Source organism: Glarea lozoyensis (assembly GCF_000409485.1).
Source record: "Glarea lozoyensis ATCC 20868 chromosome Unknown GLAREA14, whole genome shotgun sequence".
NCBI lineage: Eukaryota > Fungi > Ascomycota > Leotiomycetes > Helotiales > Helotiaceae > Glarea > Glarea lozoyensis.
In genome coordinates this window covers 1317596-1335380 of record NW_007360988.1, presented here as the reverse complement: position 1 = coordinate 1335380, position 17785 = coordinate 1317596, and the positions used below count along the sequence as shown (strand labels likewise).

The following is a 17785-nucleotide window of genomic DNA, read 5'->3' as shown; positions in this document are numbered from 1 at the left end:
ATTGAGGGTAATATATTTCTGGTTTTCGCATTTGCTTGACGAATCCATAACGCATTGCACTTCAGTTCGATCTCTCTACCCTCAAGCGCGTCCTGTCGGCCCTCCGTAGTGTTGAAGTTATATCTGTGGCGATATCCGTACCTCTCAGATCCCACTGTAGCCTTTCCCGGCGATCAAGCAGTAGAGAACATAAACACGTCAAGGGAAAACTCTTCGTACTAAACGTGGGTACCTCGATCATTCTTGTGGTAAAAATAGAGTTGACGCGTTTCCTAGAACAAAAGAGCAGCAAGAGAAGAACGTGCGACTAGCACAAACCAGACCCTCGTGGTTGGAAGGGTGCAGATTGTTTCGAGGAAAGCACTTGCCGTTGGAGCAATCGCGTTGTCCGGGACGGAAATCAACAGAGAAAATCCAGCAAGCTGGCACTCCTACACGCGACTCACGTCCATCTGCCCGCGGCGCATCAACTCGATTCGCTGGCGGGAGGCTCGTCTTCTGATTTGGATCGTGTTATGGACGAGAACAGTAGGAGAAGGAGGCAGAATGAGCCGCCCTATATGGGATCATCGTCGGATCCTCGCTTCGGCGCTGCTGGCCAAGGGCAAGGGCGAGGTTTCGCGAGCTCGTCGACAGAGAGATATCGAGGCGCTCCATTGACCACCTCATCGCCGTCTGGAGGAAGGGGAGCTGGAGGCTCAGGTGGAACAGGAACGTACTCGGGATACTACCAGGAGCCGTCGTCCTCGTTCAACCCCTCGTTGCCCGCAAATGCGTTACAATATTCGCAAGCCTACCCTCAAGACCAGCGACAGCAGCAGGGTTTTACCACTTACAACACAGATCTCATGTACAATGTTGCACAACCATCCCAACAGAGCACCGTCTACGACTCGTCCCAGCAATTTCCAGCACGGCAGCCTGCAGCAATGCAAATGCTTTCGGATGTTGCAGCACCATATTTCCCAAACGAGCCCACCAGTGCGCCGGGCCCTCCTGCGCTGCAACACCACGCATCGTCGGCCTCAACTGGCGTGTATCAACAGCATCACCAGAGCCCAAGTGACCGATCGATGATGCAGCAGGGGTATCCAAACCAGATGGCGATGGGAGGTATTCCTCAGCCTGCGCAAGAACTGATGGAGGAAGACGACTTCCAAGCACAAGGTCCAGGGCTGGAGGCGGCGTATACAGCTTATCAGACAGCTTTGAAAGACATTTTCCAGAACATTATCGACCGCCGGCTTGCGGTCGCCGGACAATCTCTGCTGGAGGTATCAGAATGGCTATTGGGGCATGTTGGAGATTTAGGTGGGCAGACTGTTTCTTCTGTACGATCCTATCCACTAATGATTTCTGATAAAAGGTCTTACTGTAGATGAACACGCACTCCACAGCGATCGAATAAGACTATGGGGCGAGTTCAATACCGCCTGGCTCAGTATATTTACAACGCAGAAAATCATGCTAGAAACAGGCCAGCGGATCCAGCACCCCCAGAATATCATGACACAAGAGTTTATCAGTAAGATGGCGAAAGACCTGATCCGGATGTGCGACGCAGTCGAAAAGCATGGCCTGGTCGACTACCAATATGGTGTCGCAGAGGAACAGATAATCACAGGTAAGTCTGGCCCGCCACAGGTTATGGAGGCGCAAACTAACAAATCTCTGTAGTTCTCAGTGAATGCCTCGACCTGCAAGAATCGATAGAAGGAAGTGGCCAGAATCGCACAAGGCCACCTCCTTAATCTACACTTATCAATTCTTTGAATTATTTCCTTGCTAAAACTGTACTATTGCTAATGTGCAAACACGCTAAAAATCCTCGTCCTCGTCTTTAGCGTACATCTTGGTGTTGGCGGAATCTTTGTGGCGACTCTTGTTTGTTCTGAGCATTTACGGAGTGGATGGAGCGGGAAACGTGGGTTGAAAACGATGTCATGATACAATTCTGATGTTTGGGATTTTCTACATCAACGCTTCCACAAGCACAAAAGGGCATTTGGAGACCATAGGGGCTTTGGTCAGTTATGAATCTGGTGGCAGGGCACAAAAACAAGCAGATATTACTGCGTCTTCACTGTATATTATATCATGAATGGAAAGGACGCAAGGTCCAAAAGGGGGAGGTATAATACCCATTTGGTAGTTGATCAATTCAGCTTCCTTTACTTCTAGCCCCGCGGCACTTCACTTCTGGACCTCGCACCTACCTTGTCATTTCAGCATGTTGCGATCTACTGGTAGATAATTGCACCAGGGAACTCGGAGCAACACTGTCCTAGAGCTATTAATCCATCAATGAGCAAGCATCCGTCGAGCCCCTTCTCATTTAAACCACCGCTAGTTTTACCACTCAGACGTCGCGAACGTCCACAAAGTCATAATCTTTACGCCGTCGCGAATCTATCTCATACGCTTGCCATCGACAAACCGAAAAAATATGATATGTCGTCCAGGAGTTGTCAGTACAAAAGGCTCATCCGGAGAGGTCAGAGCGCAGATGTGGTCCGACAATGGAGTGGTGTTGTCAATGCTTTGCTGATGATGCGTCGGAGAATTTTTGCCTGATCGACGAATGGAGATGGGAAAACGAGGCGAGCCTGGGGAGGTATGATCGACTGTGCGCAGATTTCCTATTGCGATTTTCGTGGACCGCGGAATCGATGATCTGGATGTTCGTTCGGTGACAGCAATAATGAAGGGCGCTATGATCAGTGTGTTGTATAGGTTAGGAACTATAATTGCAGCGGATAGCGAAGATTTGGGGATTCCAACAAGTGATGGCACAGGACATCTCGAACATGAGGTTGATGAGAACTGGAACGGTGCGGGATCTCATGAGGTCTGTTGGTCGTTTGTTTGGTCAACAATGGAGAGGAAGGCAACGTACAATAGTGCCAAGACGAGACATTTAACATTATTGGAGTTCTTCAGGATGCCCAAATATGAGGCAGCCAATCAATTACTATACGAAGCTTTGCCAAAGAAGCTACATAGGCACATAGAGTATGTCAGGTACCCGGCAAATAAACAAGGCGTAGTCGGAAGGATCACTCATTTGCTTCCGCAAAAACAAAATAAAGACATATTCCCGAATATTTATCATGGTTCGGCAGTGCCCGAGACTTGTCTCACTTCATGTATACAAATTTTTGTCAGAATCAAGGATTGCTATATCCTATATTTAGACCAGAACAAAGTGCAAATAGTCTCAGTACCTGTTTCTTATGGCCAATAGCATAGAAAATATATTCGCCTACCTATCCTTGATCACAAATCCAATAAGTAACACACAAAGACCTCACATCCAAACAAACCCAACAAGCCCAGAAGATCACCACGCCCATCTTCAACAAGACGCCACACCCATCCCCCGAAAGGCAAACCACATAAGGCTGTCACAAGATCTCAGATCTCAACGTCACATTATCGAATATGTACAGCACAGGGATACACCCAATATGCAAAGTAACCTACATGCATATATATGCAAGCCATTTACCAGAAATCAGAAAAAGCAAAAAAAAATATTATGTGACAGGGAGCCAATAGCCTTGCGGGAAGTGAGGCTGGGGGGAGTGGTCGGTTCCGGGGTGGTGGTTTTTGAGGCTTTGTGAGATCGGCGGGAGTGGATGGGATGGGAGATGTGATGGTCTATGATGATCTTGATGATCATTTCGTGAGTTGGAGTGAAGAAAGTGCCTCACTTTTGTTTTATTGCTGATTTCTGCTTTTGCTAGCGTGGTTTCAAATCTAGGATATAGTCGATATAGAAGTGGATCTAGTATAGAGGTAAGGAGTGAATGTCTTTAGGTCTTTATGTATACTCAAAGTAGATGCGATTGAAACTTGAATATTGTCTGAGTGAGTCAGAGCAACAACTTTATTTCAAGCTTGGGTTGATTTGATGACCTACTTAGCTGAATAATGAATGCGACGCTTCGCTACCTAGATAATCTGATAAGGGAGTACTAATAGTATCTAAGTAGTCTTACTTCTAGGACTGTCAATACGAGTTGTGGTAGGTATTTCATCGATTCGACAAAAACCCGAAGTTATGCATCATCCGACCATTATTAACTTCGGCGTGCATCGGTCGTTTGTTTGTGCATATACACATCCCATTCATTCAAGACCTGAGTTGAAACCATTCCAATGAAAGTTAACATAGGAATCGTAAACTCCATTACCCGCTGAGAGAAATACGGTGAAGTAAGACAAGTGAGAATCTTGAAATCTGACGATGGAGACAAATCTCTGCGGAAATTGAAGAGAGCAAACAGTCTAGTGACGGCCAAATGAAGATATAGAAAACATGATTTGTCACGCTCTAAGCCCCCTCTAGACTGATATGTCTCGAAAGACCAATACTTGAGAGAGCCTTGGCTGACTTGAGATGTATCCAAAGATGACCTCAGGCAAGCCCTAACGAAGACATAAAAATCGTAGAAGTTTAAGAAGCAGCAGAATGACAAGGAAAATCTAATTACACAAACAAGTAAGGTTAAGTGGAAGGAATACACATTCTGCAGGTATCCTGACGCTATGGAGAGAAAATGAAGGATATACATTGCGGAATGACCAGTTGGCCACCGGGGTTCCAGCCCTGACGGACTTTTGGATGAGATTCATACAGGACCAGCGGATAGCTTGCATGTAAGCTCGGCTTTCAAGTCTGGCAATCCCACTGCTATCCATATATGGACAAGGAGCGCTCATTTTAGCCACTGGACCGAAACTCGTAGTAGGGAGTACCACAGTATCGTGCAAATAACCGCTGGAAGACCTTTGATGAGAAAAACATTCTTTAGTGATTCGAACATGGTGTATCACCGAAACATAAAAACGTGATTTGCTTGTAGGTTTCCGTAGTAACCCAGATGCCTTGTACAATATAATACATCGATATGCCTTTATCTCTTGACCCATGCGGGCATTTTCCTGGCCTTTTCCTTTCCAGGCTTCTTTCTCTCGACTCTCTTTGGGTCTCGGGTCAAAACTCCAGCTGTCAAAGTGGTTAGTAATTGTACATTCATCCACCTTCAACCACCTTCAACCATTTCGCTACAAAAGCGAACATGAACTTACCTCGTCTCAAGGCTGGTTTCAAAGCTGGCTCATGAGCCATCAGCGCTTTTCCAATTGCTAAAGTCAAAGCTTCTGCTTGTCCTGTCGTTCCACCTCCCTGTGATAATCCCCATACGTTGTATTTATCGATTCGATTCGTAGCCTTAAGCGCCCATATAACGCTCTCCCTGTCGTGTACCCGTCCGAAAGCTTCAACCAGTGTCTTTCCATTTACCAAAACTTCACCGTTTCCCTCGACCAACCATGCTCGCGCAGTCGCAGATTTCCTCCGTCCGGCACCTAAAGTCCTTCCCATACCGTCCACTGGTGCTGGTCGTCGAACGTTCTTGAAGACATCTATATCACGCCTGTATTCGTTGATTGCCTCCTGAACATCCGCTGGTACTAGTGAAGGATGTATCTGGTTGAGCCGTGCGAGAAGTTTGACAATTTTCTGGTATTTCGATGCTTTTACAGATTCGCCGACCTGATCTCGATATTCCGCGAGCCCTCGCCACGATACCCGAGGTTGCTCTCCAGGCTTTACGGTAGGTAGGTTCGCGTACTTTGCTACCAGATGCTGGAGCGAGAGGAGATCATCCGTGAAGATTGGCTGGGCTGTAAAATAAGAACGAGACGCTGGCACCAGTCGTGCATAGAATAAATCTTTGGGCCCCACCGCATCCGCACCACCAATATCGTCGTCTTGCTGAAAGTTTCTATTCTCCCTCTGCTGGGGAAACCTCACTGGCGCTGCTGCAAATCTCCCGCCTGACGCTTGAGGAATCGGAGCGGTGGTGAACCGCCTTGGTCGGATCTCGAATGCTCGCTGTCGATTGAATACGGCTGGCCGAGGGGTGCAGGCGCATTGCAGAGTCTCTCTGAGACCTGCGGGAGGCCGTGATACCTTCATTGTTGAAGATACGGCACCCAATGCCGTCGAATTGTATTGCTGTCGTGGTTGCTTTGGTCCCTGCTTCAGTCGAGCTCGACCAAATTTTGGTTCACGTGACCACAACACGCTAGCGTGATTGTCATGCATTCGAGCTTTCCTGAATGCTTCATGCTCGACCATTACCAAATCTCATCTAATCTGACTTACTCACCTCTAAAACTCTCTAAGTTTACGCCGTTACCGTCTTAGCGTTTTCTCGAACTCATATCCCCGGTTTTTTTGGTTTTCTTACTATCCACAACCTTTTGCTATGTACGTCTGTACTGACTAAAGGCTCCTATCACGCTAATGGGCATCTTCGCCAGTCACTTTTATATTCTCTTTCATGCTTCCAGGTAGTAACATTATGGCATCGGCACAATGTTGATTGAATCCAGGTTGACGTTGACACGAAGCAATCACGATTATGTTGTCGGAAGCCAAGACTTGCGAAGCCAATGAGATACCACGGGTGCTCTCAGATGTGGCAGATTGGTTTGGCAACCACATGGCGGATCGAGTGATCCAAACTACAGGATGGTACCAAGAAGCTGGATTTAATTTACACTTATTTGTACCCTTCCAGCTTTTATCTCAGGTACCATTCTTAGGAATAAGCACATGGCCAAAGTTACAATGGCTAGAAAACTCTCAGAGTGTCATTAAGTTTTGCAGCGATTCTATTTAAGCGTTCTCTTTTTCTCGCCAATCTTCAGTTTTCTTCTTGACGGAATCCTCTCTTCATTCTCCAGAGCCTGAAGAGGAAAAGTTTCTCTAAGCTTGACGGATTTGGAGATCATGATGAAGAGCCGAGTTGACGGCTGCCGGTTGATCTTGCATACTAATGTCGGGGAGACAATCACCGGAGATACTATCACTTTGCTGAAATTTTGTAAGAAAAATCCTAGCCGGAAACTGGAAACTGTTACCCCTCCATTTGCAAGTGTTGCATAAATCGTTGGATTGTTTTCGACGACAAGAAGAGCATAGAGCGCTTCTGTTTCCATTCCCTACCTTTCATCAACTGATCGCCGTTGCAGCAAAGAGGTTGCATTAGTTTGCCAAAAGAACTCCTCTGGCGTATCATGTCCTTGCATACTCTCTTTAATATATCAAGGGTAAATCCTCCTCGTGTTACTACCTACATACAGCCTCCCGCTCCGGCTAAACTCATGCTTTCCATACATATAGCAGTCGAGGAGCAGCAATTGTGCTGGAACCCTTCGTATCTTGATATTCTTTTTTGAAAAAGGCACGAATTCAGTCTAATTCTAATATGCGTGGCTTCTTTCTGCACGATGTACGCCCAATTAGGAGTGTATTGGCGGTCTTCTTTATTGGGTGCATTTTGAGCGTATCGGCGAGAGGCGTCGCCAGAAAAGGTACGATAATGAAACTCGTACCAGCCGCCGCCTTCAATGGTATGCTAAGTTCTAGACACTCTTCCGTCGTTGCGCGTTAAGACACATCCTACACTCGATGTCACCGTTGAACCGGGGGACCAATGGTACGAATGTGGAGAGTTTCCTGGCGGTTTAGCGGGTAGTGACCCAGGCGGATACTTTGCATATGAACACGATACTGAGCTAGAGGTCAATTGTTGGGAATTGGATAACACTGGCGAATTGTACTTGAAAACTGTCGAGGACGAGTGCTTCATTCGGGAATACTTCATCTTCTACAATGAGACTCTGGATATTACGTACGAGGAAGCTTTACCGCGGTGCAAACCACATCGACCGTTCCAAGCTTGGTGGGGAAAACCAGGAAACCCTGACACTGGAGGATCTCCAGATACGGATTTAGGACCTTGCTATCACTGTCCAGATCGAGATTGCAACACCTCGGATGTGGATTATTTGATGCTTCATGTATACTGCTGGCTCAATGGAACGGATTTTAATGGCAGCAAGTGAGTACATAGGAAGAAGCTTCCGTTTTGCCAATTTTCGGGTACTGACGATTTTGCTACAGCCAGTGGTGGCGGCACGCACACCAAAGCGACGAATATGAAAAGTGTTACGTCCCAGCAGTGATCTTTGATAGAATATCCTATAGTAAGTACAACCAACACCCAGATTATCTAGAATGATATTGACTTATACCACAGACGAAACTGGCTCTGGTGGCAGATGTCCGCGCTGGGACAAGCCTATGGAGGAGGCGAAACTTAGATAACTTAGTGTGTTGTTTAAGACCCTTGTAATCAAAACATATTAAGAGAATCCAAGCACACATCGCAGCCGAAGGTCTTCCTTTTCCATTGGGAGTAACTTATCACTCAATCTCTGTTCGGCTTCCTTCACATCCTTCTGATCAACAGGCTGTGGACCATTGGTGGGTATTTTGCCACAAATACACATGGGTTAAAGTGATTACAGCAAACCGCGGACGAAGAGATGCTGATTATTGACGTTCTGAAAAAGCAATTATAATAAGAAGGGGGCACGATCACGTGTATTACATTCCGGTTTTAGCGAAGGATTTCCTAAAGCAAAGAGCGCCTACATAGCCAGTGAAAGCAATTGCACAAGACCAGAGAATATCAGCTTTGTGTGGGATCATGATGTTGGAAAATGCACCATCTGTCTCAGACTTGACGATACGTTTTATTTGGTTCTGAGGAGCACTTTAATGGTTCGGAAAATAGCCACATCAAGACGATGAGGGAGTACTACAGCAGCCCTCCATGCAAGTATAGGAAGATTTAGTTTCATATAGAATGAGTTAAAATTAAATATTGATATTGTCGTTCGTGAATATCTATTCATCTGTACCATGTTGGGGGTTTCGTGGAGTGTACATACACATACTTATTGAACTGCTATTCGCGACTCCTTCAGCATGTGAATGCGGGACTGGGCCGAAGCATGCGTCTACCCCAGATTCTGACCCTACCGACAACGCCGCTGATTCTTCTTCTCACTCATAACCTTGGAAGTTGGAGGCTTGTTAGCTCACTCATACTATGCCATTATGCTACCGGCGTATTGATTCTTATTCTTTTCGGCTGCACAGCAGAAATTAATAGTACCAAGTCGCGACTTGCTAAGCCCTGTTTTCGCGCCTCGTCGGCAATGACGTTGTAGATGGCAGCAATTGTACCTCCACCACCAAACTGACCCTGCACACACGATGACTGACTTCACAAACAGGACACTCCGTGGATGATGGCTTCCACTTCCAGTTCAAATCGGCGAGATAAGGAGGGTGATTCGCAGTCAAGCAGTGATCCGAATCCTCCTACAGTTGCCTCATTCTCCCCAGTTACGCTCTCGCATGCGCCGTCCGCGAATAAGCAAAGGTCGACCATTCTGGTCCATCAGAAGTCTCCTCTTTTGATCGCAACCCCTCCGCAGATTACGAGAGCATTGGCATATTCGCATCCATTTCTACTGCCGCTGAATAAATTTGTTGGCTTGTTGACGTGGACGAGCGGGGATCCGTGGGAGAGCTTCTTGCTGGTCGCTGGCTTCTGGGCCGTGGTTCTATATGGAGATATACTTATGAGATATGCCGGGCCGGTGGTGGTGGTTGTTGGCTTAATATTGGGGATGTATTCGAGACGATATTCGCCTTTGTCTTCGACTGGATGGACTGGGGAGAAGCAGAAGAAGGGTCACAAACGAGAAGACTCGGAAGCTACGAACACAAAACATCAAAAGACCTTGGATGAGATCGTAGAAACGCTGAAAGTCTTCACTTCGAGATGCAATGTGTTGCTCGACCCATTGTTGGAACTTACGGACTTTTTGAGCACTCAAAGGACGGCAACGAGTGCAACCACAAGGCCAGCTCTAACAACCCTATTAATCAGAATACTTCTTGTTACCCCGTTATGGATTGTTCTCACACTTCGGCCAATACAAATCATCACAACGAAGAGAGTAGCGTTAGTTGCTGGAACATTGTTCTTGACTTGGCATTCCAGGCCCACGAGAGTTTCGAGAACGATACTATGGAGATCAGCTACGGTCCGACGCATTTGTGCTGTAATTACTGGGCTTCATTTCACAGATGTCATGGAGCCTATACCGGCTTCTGACGAGAAGCCCCCATTACCACCAAGAACACCATCAGCATACCAACAAGGCGCACAATTAGCAGCTACTATGGCCACTAAGCGGAGACCGGATGCTCCGGGCGTGAAATTTACCTTTATATTATACGAAAACCAGAGAAGATGGGTTGGTCTCGGCTGGACTACTTCGTTGTTTGCCTATGAGCGAGCAGCTTGGACAGATGAACATCTTAATCCAGCTCCAGCTAAGGATGACTTCGAATTACCAGATGTAGAGGAAGGAACAGCTCGATGGAGATGGGTAGAGGGCAGCAAATGGCTTGTTGAAGGTGCCGGTGATACGGATGAGGGTGGTGCTAAAGCGAGTGAGAATGCTACTGATGGCGGAAGTGGTTGGATATATTATGATAACAAGGTGAGCTACTGCTGTTCTCAGTTGCCAATAACATTAGCTAACAAAACCACAGTGGCAAACCGGTCGCCGTGGTCAAGATGGCTGGGGCCGCTACACACGCCGCCGCAAATGGTACCGCGATGCCGAATTAGTAGAAATTTCTGGCTCGACCGAAATCACACCCTCCAGCACCCCTTCTCGTACTCAGCCCACATCTAATTCCCTCAATACGCCCTCAGATCCGCCGCCAGAATACGCTGAGAATGAATCGCTGAGATCCGACAACTCAAGTTTGAAAAGCACCTCTAGTAAGTTCCGACAAGGAAGTATGAGGAGGAGGGGAAAAGGAAGTACGGGGGGTAGTCGGAGGAGTAGTAATAGTTTTGGGGGTGCTGATGATGAGAGGCCTTTTAGACATAATGAGGCTGATTGGGGGATAGGAGATGATGCTAGGATGGGTTTGGAGTAGTCTGGTTCTGCTTTATTGATATTCTAGCGGGTTTTGGGAGTCGGTAGGTACGGATGGGGCATTATGGATGGGTGCGGTTGGCTTATTGTATATCATCTTAACGGATTCTGTACACCTGTGCATTGCAAGATAGACAGGACAATCATTAAGTATAACAGCGCAATTCCCAACGCTCTTTCTCTAAGAGGCATGTTTCGTCTTTTTCATATAGACGATGCGCATGTTTGATCAACTGGGTTGAGTAATTATGACTTTTTGAACAGATAGTTGTTCACCCGAATAAGGTATCCCCTAAGACTTGCAATCCACTGGTGGTAGCTGATTAAGGCCTTTCAACCAAACTCCACCAGGAGATTAACTGTAATATGATGATTTTGGTAAAAATTCGGTTTCATCTGATATCTGTTGTACAGAGTTCAGTATATTGTTCCTTTTGTGCATTACCTAACCCGCTCCTTTCCCGCTATGCCCTATTCCTACAGACCCAGCGCCCCGCTCCCCACAATGAAACTCCAGCTCCGTTCTATGTTGCCTTTAAAGTCCTGCCTTGAGATTGCCTGGTAGTTTACTGCCTCTACTCGAGAAAATACCCATGATTCCGAATCCTACGTAGAACAGTGCCAGAGGATATGCGACTAGTCCTCTCATCCCTCGCATCCTTCCTACTACACAGAACATGCCGGAACTGCTGTACGTGCACCATACGATAGCCATACTAGTCAACACGTAGCCTAACATGCCGTCCATTGGAAACACCACACCGACCAAACTTGTCAAGACTAGTGGTAATAGGCAGTATCCTAGTACAGAAGCGGATCTTGTGAAGGTAAGAGTGCTTGATAAATGTGACGATTGTGTTTGCTGTGGGGAGGAAGAGGACTCGAGAGGTGGTGACATGAGTGAGAGGATTAGGTGTAAAGAGGTGGAGCCTAGAAGCGCGAGTCCGTAGATGTACCCGAAATGGACTTTTCCAGAGAACAACAGGAAGGTGCCGAAAAGGAGGAAGAAAAGTATTGGACCCGCGAGATCTGAGTCGTCCATTATGTGCTGGTCGATCGAGGCCAGTGGGTTGAGTACCGCTAATGTCTGTCCAAGGTCAATTTCCAATGTTTGAATCCCAGCTTGGAACCCAGCTTACCTTGCTCTGTATGTGCGCAAAATTTACACCTAGCTCTTCAAGTAATGGCGGTTCTCCATCATACCCCTCCGTCCCAAATGCAGCCAGCCATCCAGTCCTTAATCCACCTTGTTCCCCCATTCGCCCACTCACTCCCGCTGCTGCTCCAAACCCAGAATTGAATCCTGCGCCGGCTCCATATCCTGGAGAGCCAGCTGGCGCGCCATAGCCGTATGAAGCTTGTGAGGGTGTTGCGTGTCCTGAGACCGGATTTGGCGTGTATGAGGATGGGTAGAACTGGAGATTTTGCGCGGAGGGTGCGCCGTATGGCTGGTTTGGAGGTGGTTGCTGGAAGAATTGGGACATTGTGCGTTGGGTTGGAGTGTGTTTTGCTAGTAGAGAAGATATGTGAGTTGAGGCGATTCTGGCCAGTCTGAACTGGGTAGGCAGCTGGCGGAGGTCGTCAAGGCAGATGGATCGTCACTTTTTGTTAGATGTGTTTTCTTGTGGTTGAAGCTGTACCGCCGCACGTATGCATAAGGCGGCGGTGTAGTGGTAGCCTTGTAAAGATGGCAAACTCCTGGTGTTCAGGGGGCGGCAGTCTGAGAAGTCCGGATTATCGTTCTTACATAATTCACCGGTCCAACTGCCTCGTCCAACGTCAACTCATGCAAAAGACTACCTGCTCCCTAATTCTCGTGTCTACATTCTCAGTATATGAAGCAAACACCTCCATCATGGCCAATAAATCGGATTTGATCGTCTCCAGGACGTAATGTAATGACCAACATTCTCATCACTTCCCCCCTAATGGAATCCACTCCGAACACGGTTGACCTGGGCCGCACCTTCTCCGACATGACACAAAAACCATTCACCGTGGTTACCTCGACATGACTTGGGAAATATTCGCTCTTTCTCTGTTCCATTTGTGTTCCTCCTCGGTTACTTCTTCTTTTCTCCTTGTATTCACTTCTCCTTGTGAATGATCCTGATTGAAACACAGGATCGAGCATCACGTTTGGGCGTCTGGTTGCGCATCTTCTTCTTCTCTCTTACATTCACTTCTTGCTCCTGACGCGTTATTCACACTTCCTCGGCGACTGGATTTGCTCAATAAGTCAAACTTCTTCCTCGCCCCAACTTCGGTCGCGATCTTTCTTCGACCGACAATCGACATCGCATGGTGGGAAAAGAAACGCACGCGTCGCTGATGTAGATTTCGTTAAAAGCGCACCATTTCCTTCCAGTCATGACGTCTCTTCTGGTACTTCTTCCGACGCTATGCCTAGCATCGGTGGCATTTATTCTCACTTGGATCGTTATTCCGCTCTACAGGAACATTAAAGCCGCGAGGGCAACTGGATTGCGATATGTCGTCGTCCCGTACTATCAGTACAATTTCATAATAGCAAGATTAATGCGCCTGACTCTCTTGCGCGCATTCGACTCCTTTGCGCCTGGACCCTCCAACACTTCCTGGCGTGTCCTCGTTACTTCGCTTTGGCCGCTCAAGCTCCGCCACGCTCCTTTCAAAGAACTGGGAACGGATACCTTTCTTATTGTCTCCCCTGGTGGGATACTCTTTAATACAGCTGACGCCGCCGTCATTTCGCAAATCCTAGCCCGAGGTGTCGAATTTCCCAAGGCTACCAATATTTACAAACAGATCAACATCTACGGGAAGAATGTCGTGTCAACGGAAGGGGCCGCTTGGCGCTATCACCGCAAACTCACTAGTCCTGCATTTTCGGAAAGAAACAACTTCTTAGTATGGAGGGAAACGCTTTCTCAAACTCAAAGAATGATGAGGAAGCTTGTTGGGCATAATGATGAGTCGAAAACGGTCAGTCACATGGGAGACCATACCATGCGACTAAGTTTGGAGGTTCTGGGTCGCGCTGGTTTAGGTCAAAAACTCGAGTGGCCGTCGGAAACGGGTGGCAAGGAACAGCCGAAATCCTTCACTTCGTCTCTTGAATACGTTAGTCTGCACATTGTTACCATAATGGTATTGCTTGCTATCTTTCCGAAGTGGTTTCTGAGTAAGTCGAAATCTACTCCATTTCCCCTCGGCCCAGGTATCTAACATTGTAAAGGACATGCTCCAATTCCTTCATTCCGTAGCTCATTCCAAGCGTTCGAGGACTGGAGTCTGCGCATGAAAGAAATGATACGATCTCGGAGAGCTGCTCTAAAAGAGCCTTCAGATACACATGAGAACGTAGTCACTGACCTTATCGGTCAGCTTGTCAGGGGTCAAGATGACGAATCCGACGAAGAGATGAAGCAATTATTTAGACTCAGTGACAGCGAGGTTTTGGGGAACCTATTCGTCTTTATGATTGCGGGTCATGAAACTTCGGCCAATACCATCTACTTCACTCTCATTCTCCTCGCATTACATCCGCCATTTCAGAAGAAGGTACAAGAAGAGTTGGCTGACATACGCGGAGGTCGTGCTGTCGACAATTGGTTTTTCGAGGAGCACCTCCCCAAACTCATCAATGGTTTACTGGGTGCCGCGCTCAACGAGTCACTTAGAGTCATCTCGCCAGTGCTAACAATACCCAAAGCTATATCTCAACCGCGAACTCTGTCTATTGATGGGAAAGATGCCACCATACCAGCTGACACTCTTTTCCGACTCTGTATTCCGTCTGTTCATCGCAATCCCAAGTTCTGGCCACGCTGTCCGCCAGCTGAATCTAATAGCCCTGCCCCTCCAGTCAATGAAATCGAGGACGATCTGGAGGAATTCAAGCCTGAGCGATGGATGACCAAAGAAACCAGTCTAACTGGCTTTATCAATTCGGCTAAAGCCCTCTCAGCGGAAGCCCTGGCTTCAACAACACAACCCATGGAATATTTTCGCCCATTTACACCCGTAAAAGGTGCATATATCCCTTTTAGTGATGGGCAGCGGTCCTGTTTAGGACGTCGATTTGCGCAAGTTGAAATACTTGCTGCTTTAGCTGTGATCCTCTCACAGTATTCTGTAGAACTTGCCGTCGATGAATGGGCAGAAGACGAGCATGTGGCAGCTATGTCTCATGAGGAGAAAATGAAGGTATGGCAGAAGGCGCACGACAAAGCTCAATTTCTGTTACGAGAAAAGATGACATGCATCATTACAGTACAGTTGGTCAAAGGCGTGAGCATACCTGTGCGTTTCGTAAGGAAAGGAAAGGAACGCTTCCACAGGTAGCAAGATTGTTTTCAACGGCGTTAGGGTCCTGTCATGATGTGAAGAGCGCAAAGGCGTTTCGGAAGACAGATGATTGCATGCACGGGTGTGCTTTTTGGATGACATCTATGATTCATGATGGCGCATCTGTTTTCTGTATTTGTCTTCGTTTTTGCGCGTTCGTTGCAAAGGGTCGGATCAGGTGGCGTTTTCGGGAGATACCTATGGGAATTTCTGCGTACATGACAATGTCGCATTGATTTGATTTCTGTACGACGAAGATACAGTACTATTTTAAATATTCATTAGAAAGCTACTACAAATAGAATGTCTGGTACATAGATCTTGCTCGTAGGTAACGATGATAGGCGGTTATACCTTGTCCTCCTAAAGCTTGCACACCAAATTTAAAGACATGTCAGGAAGGATTGAAGAATAACTCCGACATCGAATCAGCTTATGACGATAGGTCATGCGACCGACCGTGCTTAATCATTCTAGGTTTGACAAACGCTTCCTGTACGACTAAATCCCGAGTACTTGGAGTTGGGTGTCCCTCAGCTTGAGAGGGTGACAGCGCCGTGGTGGCGGGGTGTACCAATTTTTGACAGTTACACATCTCAAGTTTGCTATGGCGATATTGATGGGTCATAAGATGTCCGCTTGTGAGACACCGCTAACGGCTATTCCACCGGATCTAATCTTTACCATAGCTTGCTTTGTTAGAATCGTCTCAGAGCTTTGTCGAGTTACCCTTTGTTCTGTTGGTAATTATAGCGAATACTCACTGTTGTGACAAAGAAGTAGTTCAATGAAGAACAACCATGACTGTATGGTTATGGAAACCTCCTTGTTCTGCGAGATGAAATATAAATCATTTGTGATATCTACTTGGAAATGATGATTACGAATTCTTGCAAACACGCAAGCATAGTTACTGGCTCAAGTCAAAATCATCACTTAGAAACCACCTACGCATTTCTGACAAACTACTAACACCACCACTACCATGGCAGCATCCCACGCACGAGACTTCAGCGCCAAACAACTCTCCTGGATCTTCATCCCCATCCTGCTCATACTCTTCGTCCTCGGCGCCATCATCTTCGGCCGCTACTACAGTCGACGTCGCCGCGCCACACGCCAACTCATTGCCGCCGGAGTCGTGTCTCAAGATCTCGAGAAGGCAGCGGCGAATGCCCATCGATCCATCTCCCACGTCCCGCTTCCCGCACCGTATTACGGGCGAGAGCATCCCGGGAGCGGCAGTGATAGCTCGAGCTTTGAGAGCATCAAGAAGAAGAGGAGGATTGTGAGTAAGTTGCCTAGTCCAAGAGAGTATGTTCTTGAGGATGTGGATTTGGGCGGGGATGTCGAGGTCCCGATGCCTGCTTATGATCGGCCGAGGAGGGATTCGGAGACGGGGATTTATAGCACACGATAGCTTAGCTTTCGTGGGCGATGACTATATCCTCGACTTCAGCTACCTGCCATCTTCATCACTGGTTCACTTACTCTAACTCGAAGACTTGGTTCTATAGATGAATCCAAAACAAATATCTTTAACTCAATCTAAAAATTGCTACACAACTGCTATAAATTCATCCTCCATATACACTCCCACTTATTGTGATCTAATATAAGTGCGTGAAGCGAAACCGTTCCTTGTGCTTTTCTGTTCCTATAAACTGAGTCTCGCTGATTAATCCATTCCTGTCAAGGCAACGATGGTTCAGATGCTGCCACCTTCAACGTTATGTATTTAGGATTACAAACGTAGAATAAATTTCATAAACAAGGTACGAGGTATAAGAGTGCTCTTAAAAATAGCAGAAAGACTCGGTACAATCTGTGACTATTTTTAATCCGAGCCAAACCGTAGTTTTCACGCTGGTCCGCGAATATGGGTATGAGACTCTTTCTTTTTCGACGGCTTGTGATAAGCCATCCAGAGCGAGTGAATTCTGTCGTTTTCTGTGATGCCAACAATAGTCACTGAAATATTGCGTAGTATATAGCATGTGAACTTAAATTCAATGATTTCTATCATCTGACTATGCTGCGCCACCACTGAAGGTACACTTACTAATGGGTAAACTCAAAGTTGCTTATTTTGCCGGAAGACTTTCTGGTCACAATCACAGTTGAGAGTTTGTGGTGCTGAATATTGAGCTTGCTTTTATGAATAGCGTTGAACTTCTTTTTGTATATTCAATCATTAGAATGTATTTTATGGTGGCCTTGTAGTATTCAATAAGTTAGTTTCAAGCATTCAGTATCTCACTTGCCATTATCTCTAGATGTATTGAGAGGTCTGAATTATCCTAGTAATCTCTTCAATACACAACAATATTATTCTTAATCTCTAGAAAGACAATTATAAGTACTAACTTTCAATTCTACACCCCAAGAAACGGAAAGGCAGCAAACGCCGAAACTAAATAAGAAACAACTCAAAAACAACCCGAATATATTGTTTTCAACCAATCCATACGCAAATTTCTACCAAGATTCACTAAGATCAAGCCAATACCCAAAATAATCCCCAAGTAATGCAATCTACTCCCACCGAATCTTCGTTCATGCGTTA

At 46.6% G+C, this 17785-nt stretch overlaps 7 protein-coding genes across 7 annotated transcripts; 5 read left to right on the top strand and 2 right to left on the bottom strand.

Annotated features, from left to right (window-relative positions):
• Positions 1 to 515: 515 nt before the first annotated feature.
• Positions 516 to 1751, top strand: GLAREA_07032 (uncharacterized protein; the record flags this gene model as incomplete). Its single annotated transcript, XM_008080980.1, has 3 exons — positions 516 to 1311; positions 1367 to 1624; positions 1678 to 1751. 3 exons carry the CDS (start codon positions 516 to 518, stop codon positions 1749 to 1751), a joined length of 1128 nt encoding a protein of 375 aa, XP_008079171.1.
• A 3168-nt stretch (positions 1752 to 4919) lies between these two features.
• GLAREA_07031 (Ribosomal protein S5 2-like protein) lies at positions 4920 to 5986 on the bottom strand (the record flags this gene model as incomplete). Its single annotated transcript, XM_008080979.1, has 2 exons — positions 4920 to 5011; positions 5095 to 5986. The coding sequence occupies 2 exons, from the start codon at positions 5984 to 5986 to the stop codon at positions 4920 to 4922; spliced, it is 984 nt and encodes a 327-aa protein (XP_008079170.1).
• Positions 5987 to 7283: 1297 nt separating this feature from the next.
• On the top strand, positions 7284 to 8185 carry GLAREA_07030 (uncharacterized protein; the record flags this gene model as incomplete). Its single annotated transcript, XM_008080978.1, has 4 exons — positions 7284 to 7389; positions 7445 to 7919; positions 7982 to 8064; positions 8118 to 8185. The coding sequence occupies 4 exons, from the start codon at positions 7284 to 7286 to the stop codon at positions 8183 to 8185; spliced, it is 732 nt and encodes a 243-aa protein (XP_008079169.1).
• A 992-nt stretch (positions 8186 to 9177) lies between these two features.
• GLAREA_07029 (uncharacterized protein) lies at positions 9178 to 10891 on the top strand (the record flags this gene model as incomplete). Its single annotated transcript, XM_008080977.1, has 2 exons — positions 9178 to 10443; positions 10496 to 10891. 2 exons carry the CDS (start codon positions 9178 to 9180, stop codon positions 10889 to 10891), a joined length of 1662 nt encoding a protein of 553 aa, XP_008079168.1.
• A 534-nt stretch (positions 10892 to 11425) lies between these two features.
• Positions 11426 to 12374, bottom strand: GLAREA_07028 (Golgi membrane protein, putative; the record flags this gene model as incomplete). The annotated part of the gene is made up of 2 exons (XM_008080976.1): positions 11426 to 11977; positions 12030 to 12374. The coding sequence occupies 2 exons, from the start codon at positions 12372 to 12374 to the stop codon at positions 11426 to 11428; spliced, it is 897 nt and encodes a 298-aa protein (XP_008079167.1).
• Positions 12375 to 13260: 886 nt separating this feature from the next.
• On the top strand, positions 13261 to 15216 carry GLAREA_07027 (Cytochrome P450; the record flags this gene model as incomplete). Its single annotated transcript, XM_008080975.1, has 2 exons — positions 13261 to 14053; positions 14108 to 15216. 2 exons carry the CDS (start codon positions 13261 to 13263, stop codon positions 15214 to 15216), a joined length of 1902 nt encoding a protein of 633 aa, XP_008079166.1.
• A 988-nt stretch (positions 15217 to 16204) lies between these two features.
• GLAREA_07026 (uncharacterized protein) lies at positions 16205 to 16639 on the top strand (the record flags this gene model as incomplete). The annotated part of the gene is made up of 1 exon (XM_008080974.1): positions 16205 to 16639. One exon carries the CDS (start codon positions 16205 to 16207, stop codon positions 16637 to 16639), a length of 435 nt encoding a protein of 144 aa, XP_008079165.1.
• Positions 16640 to 17785: the final 1146 nt, after the last annotated feature.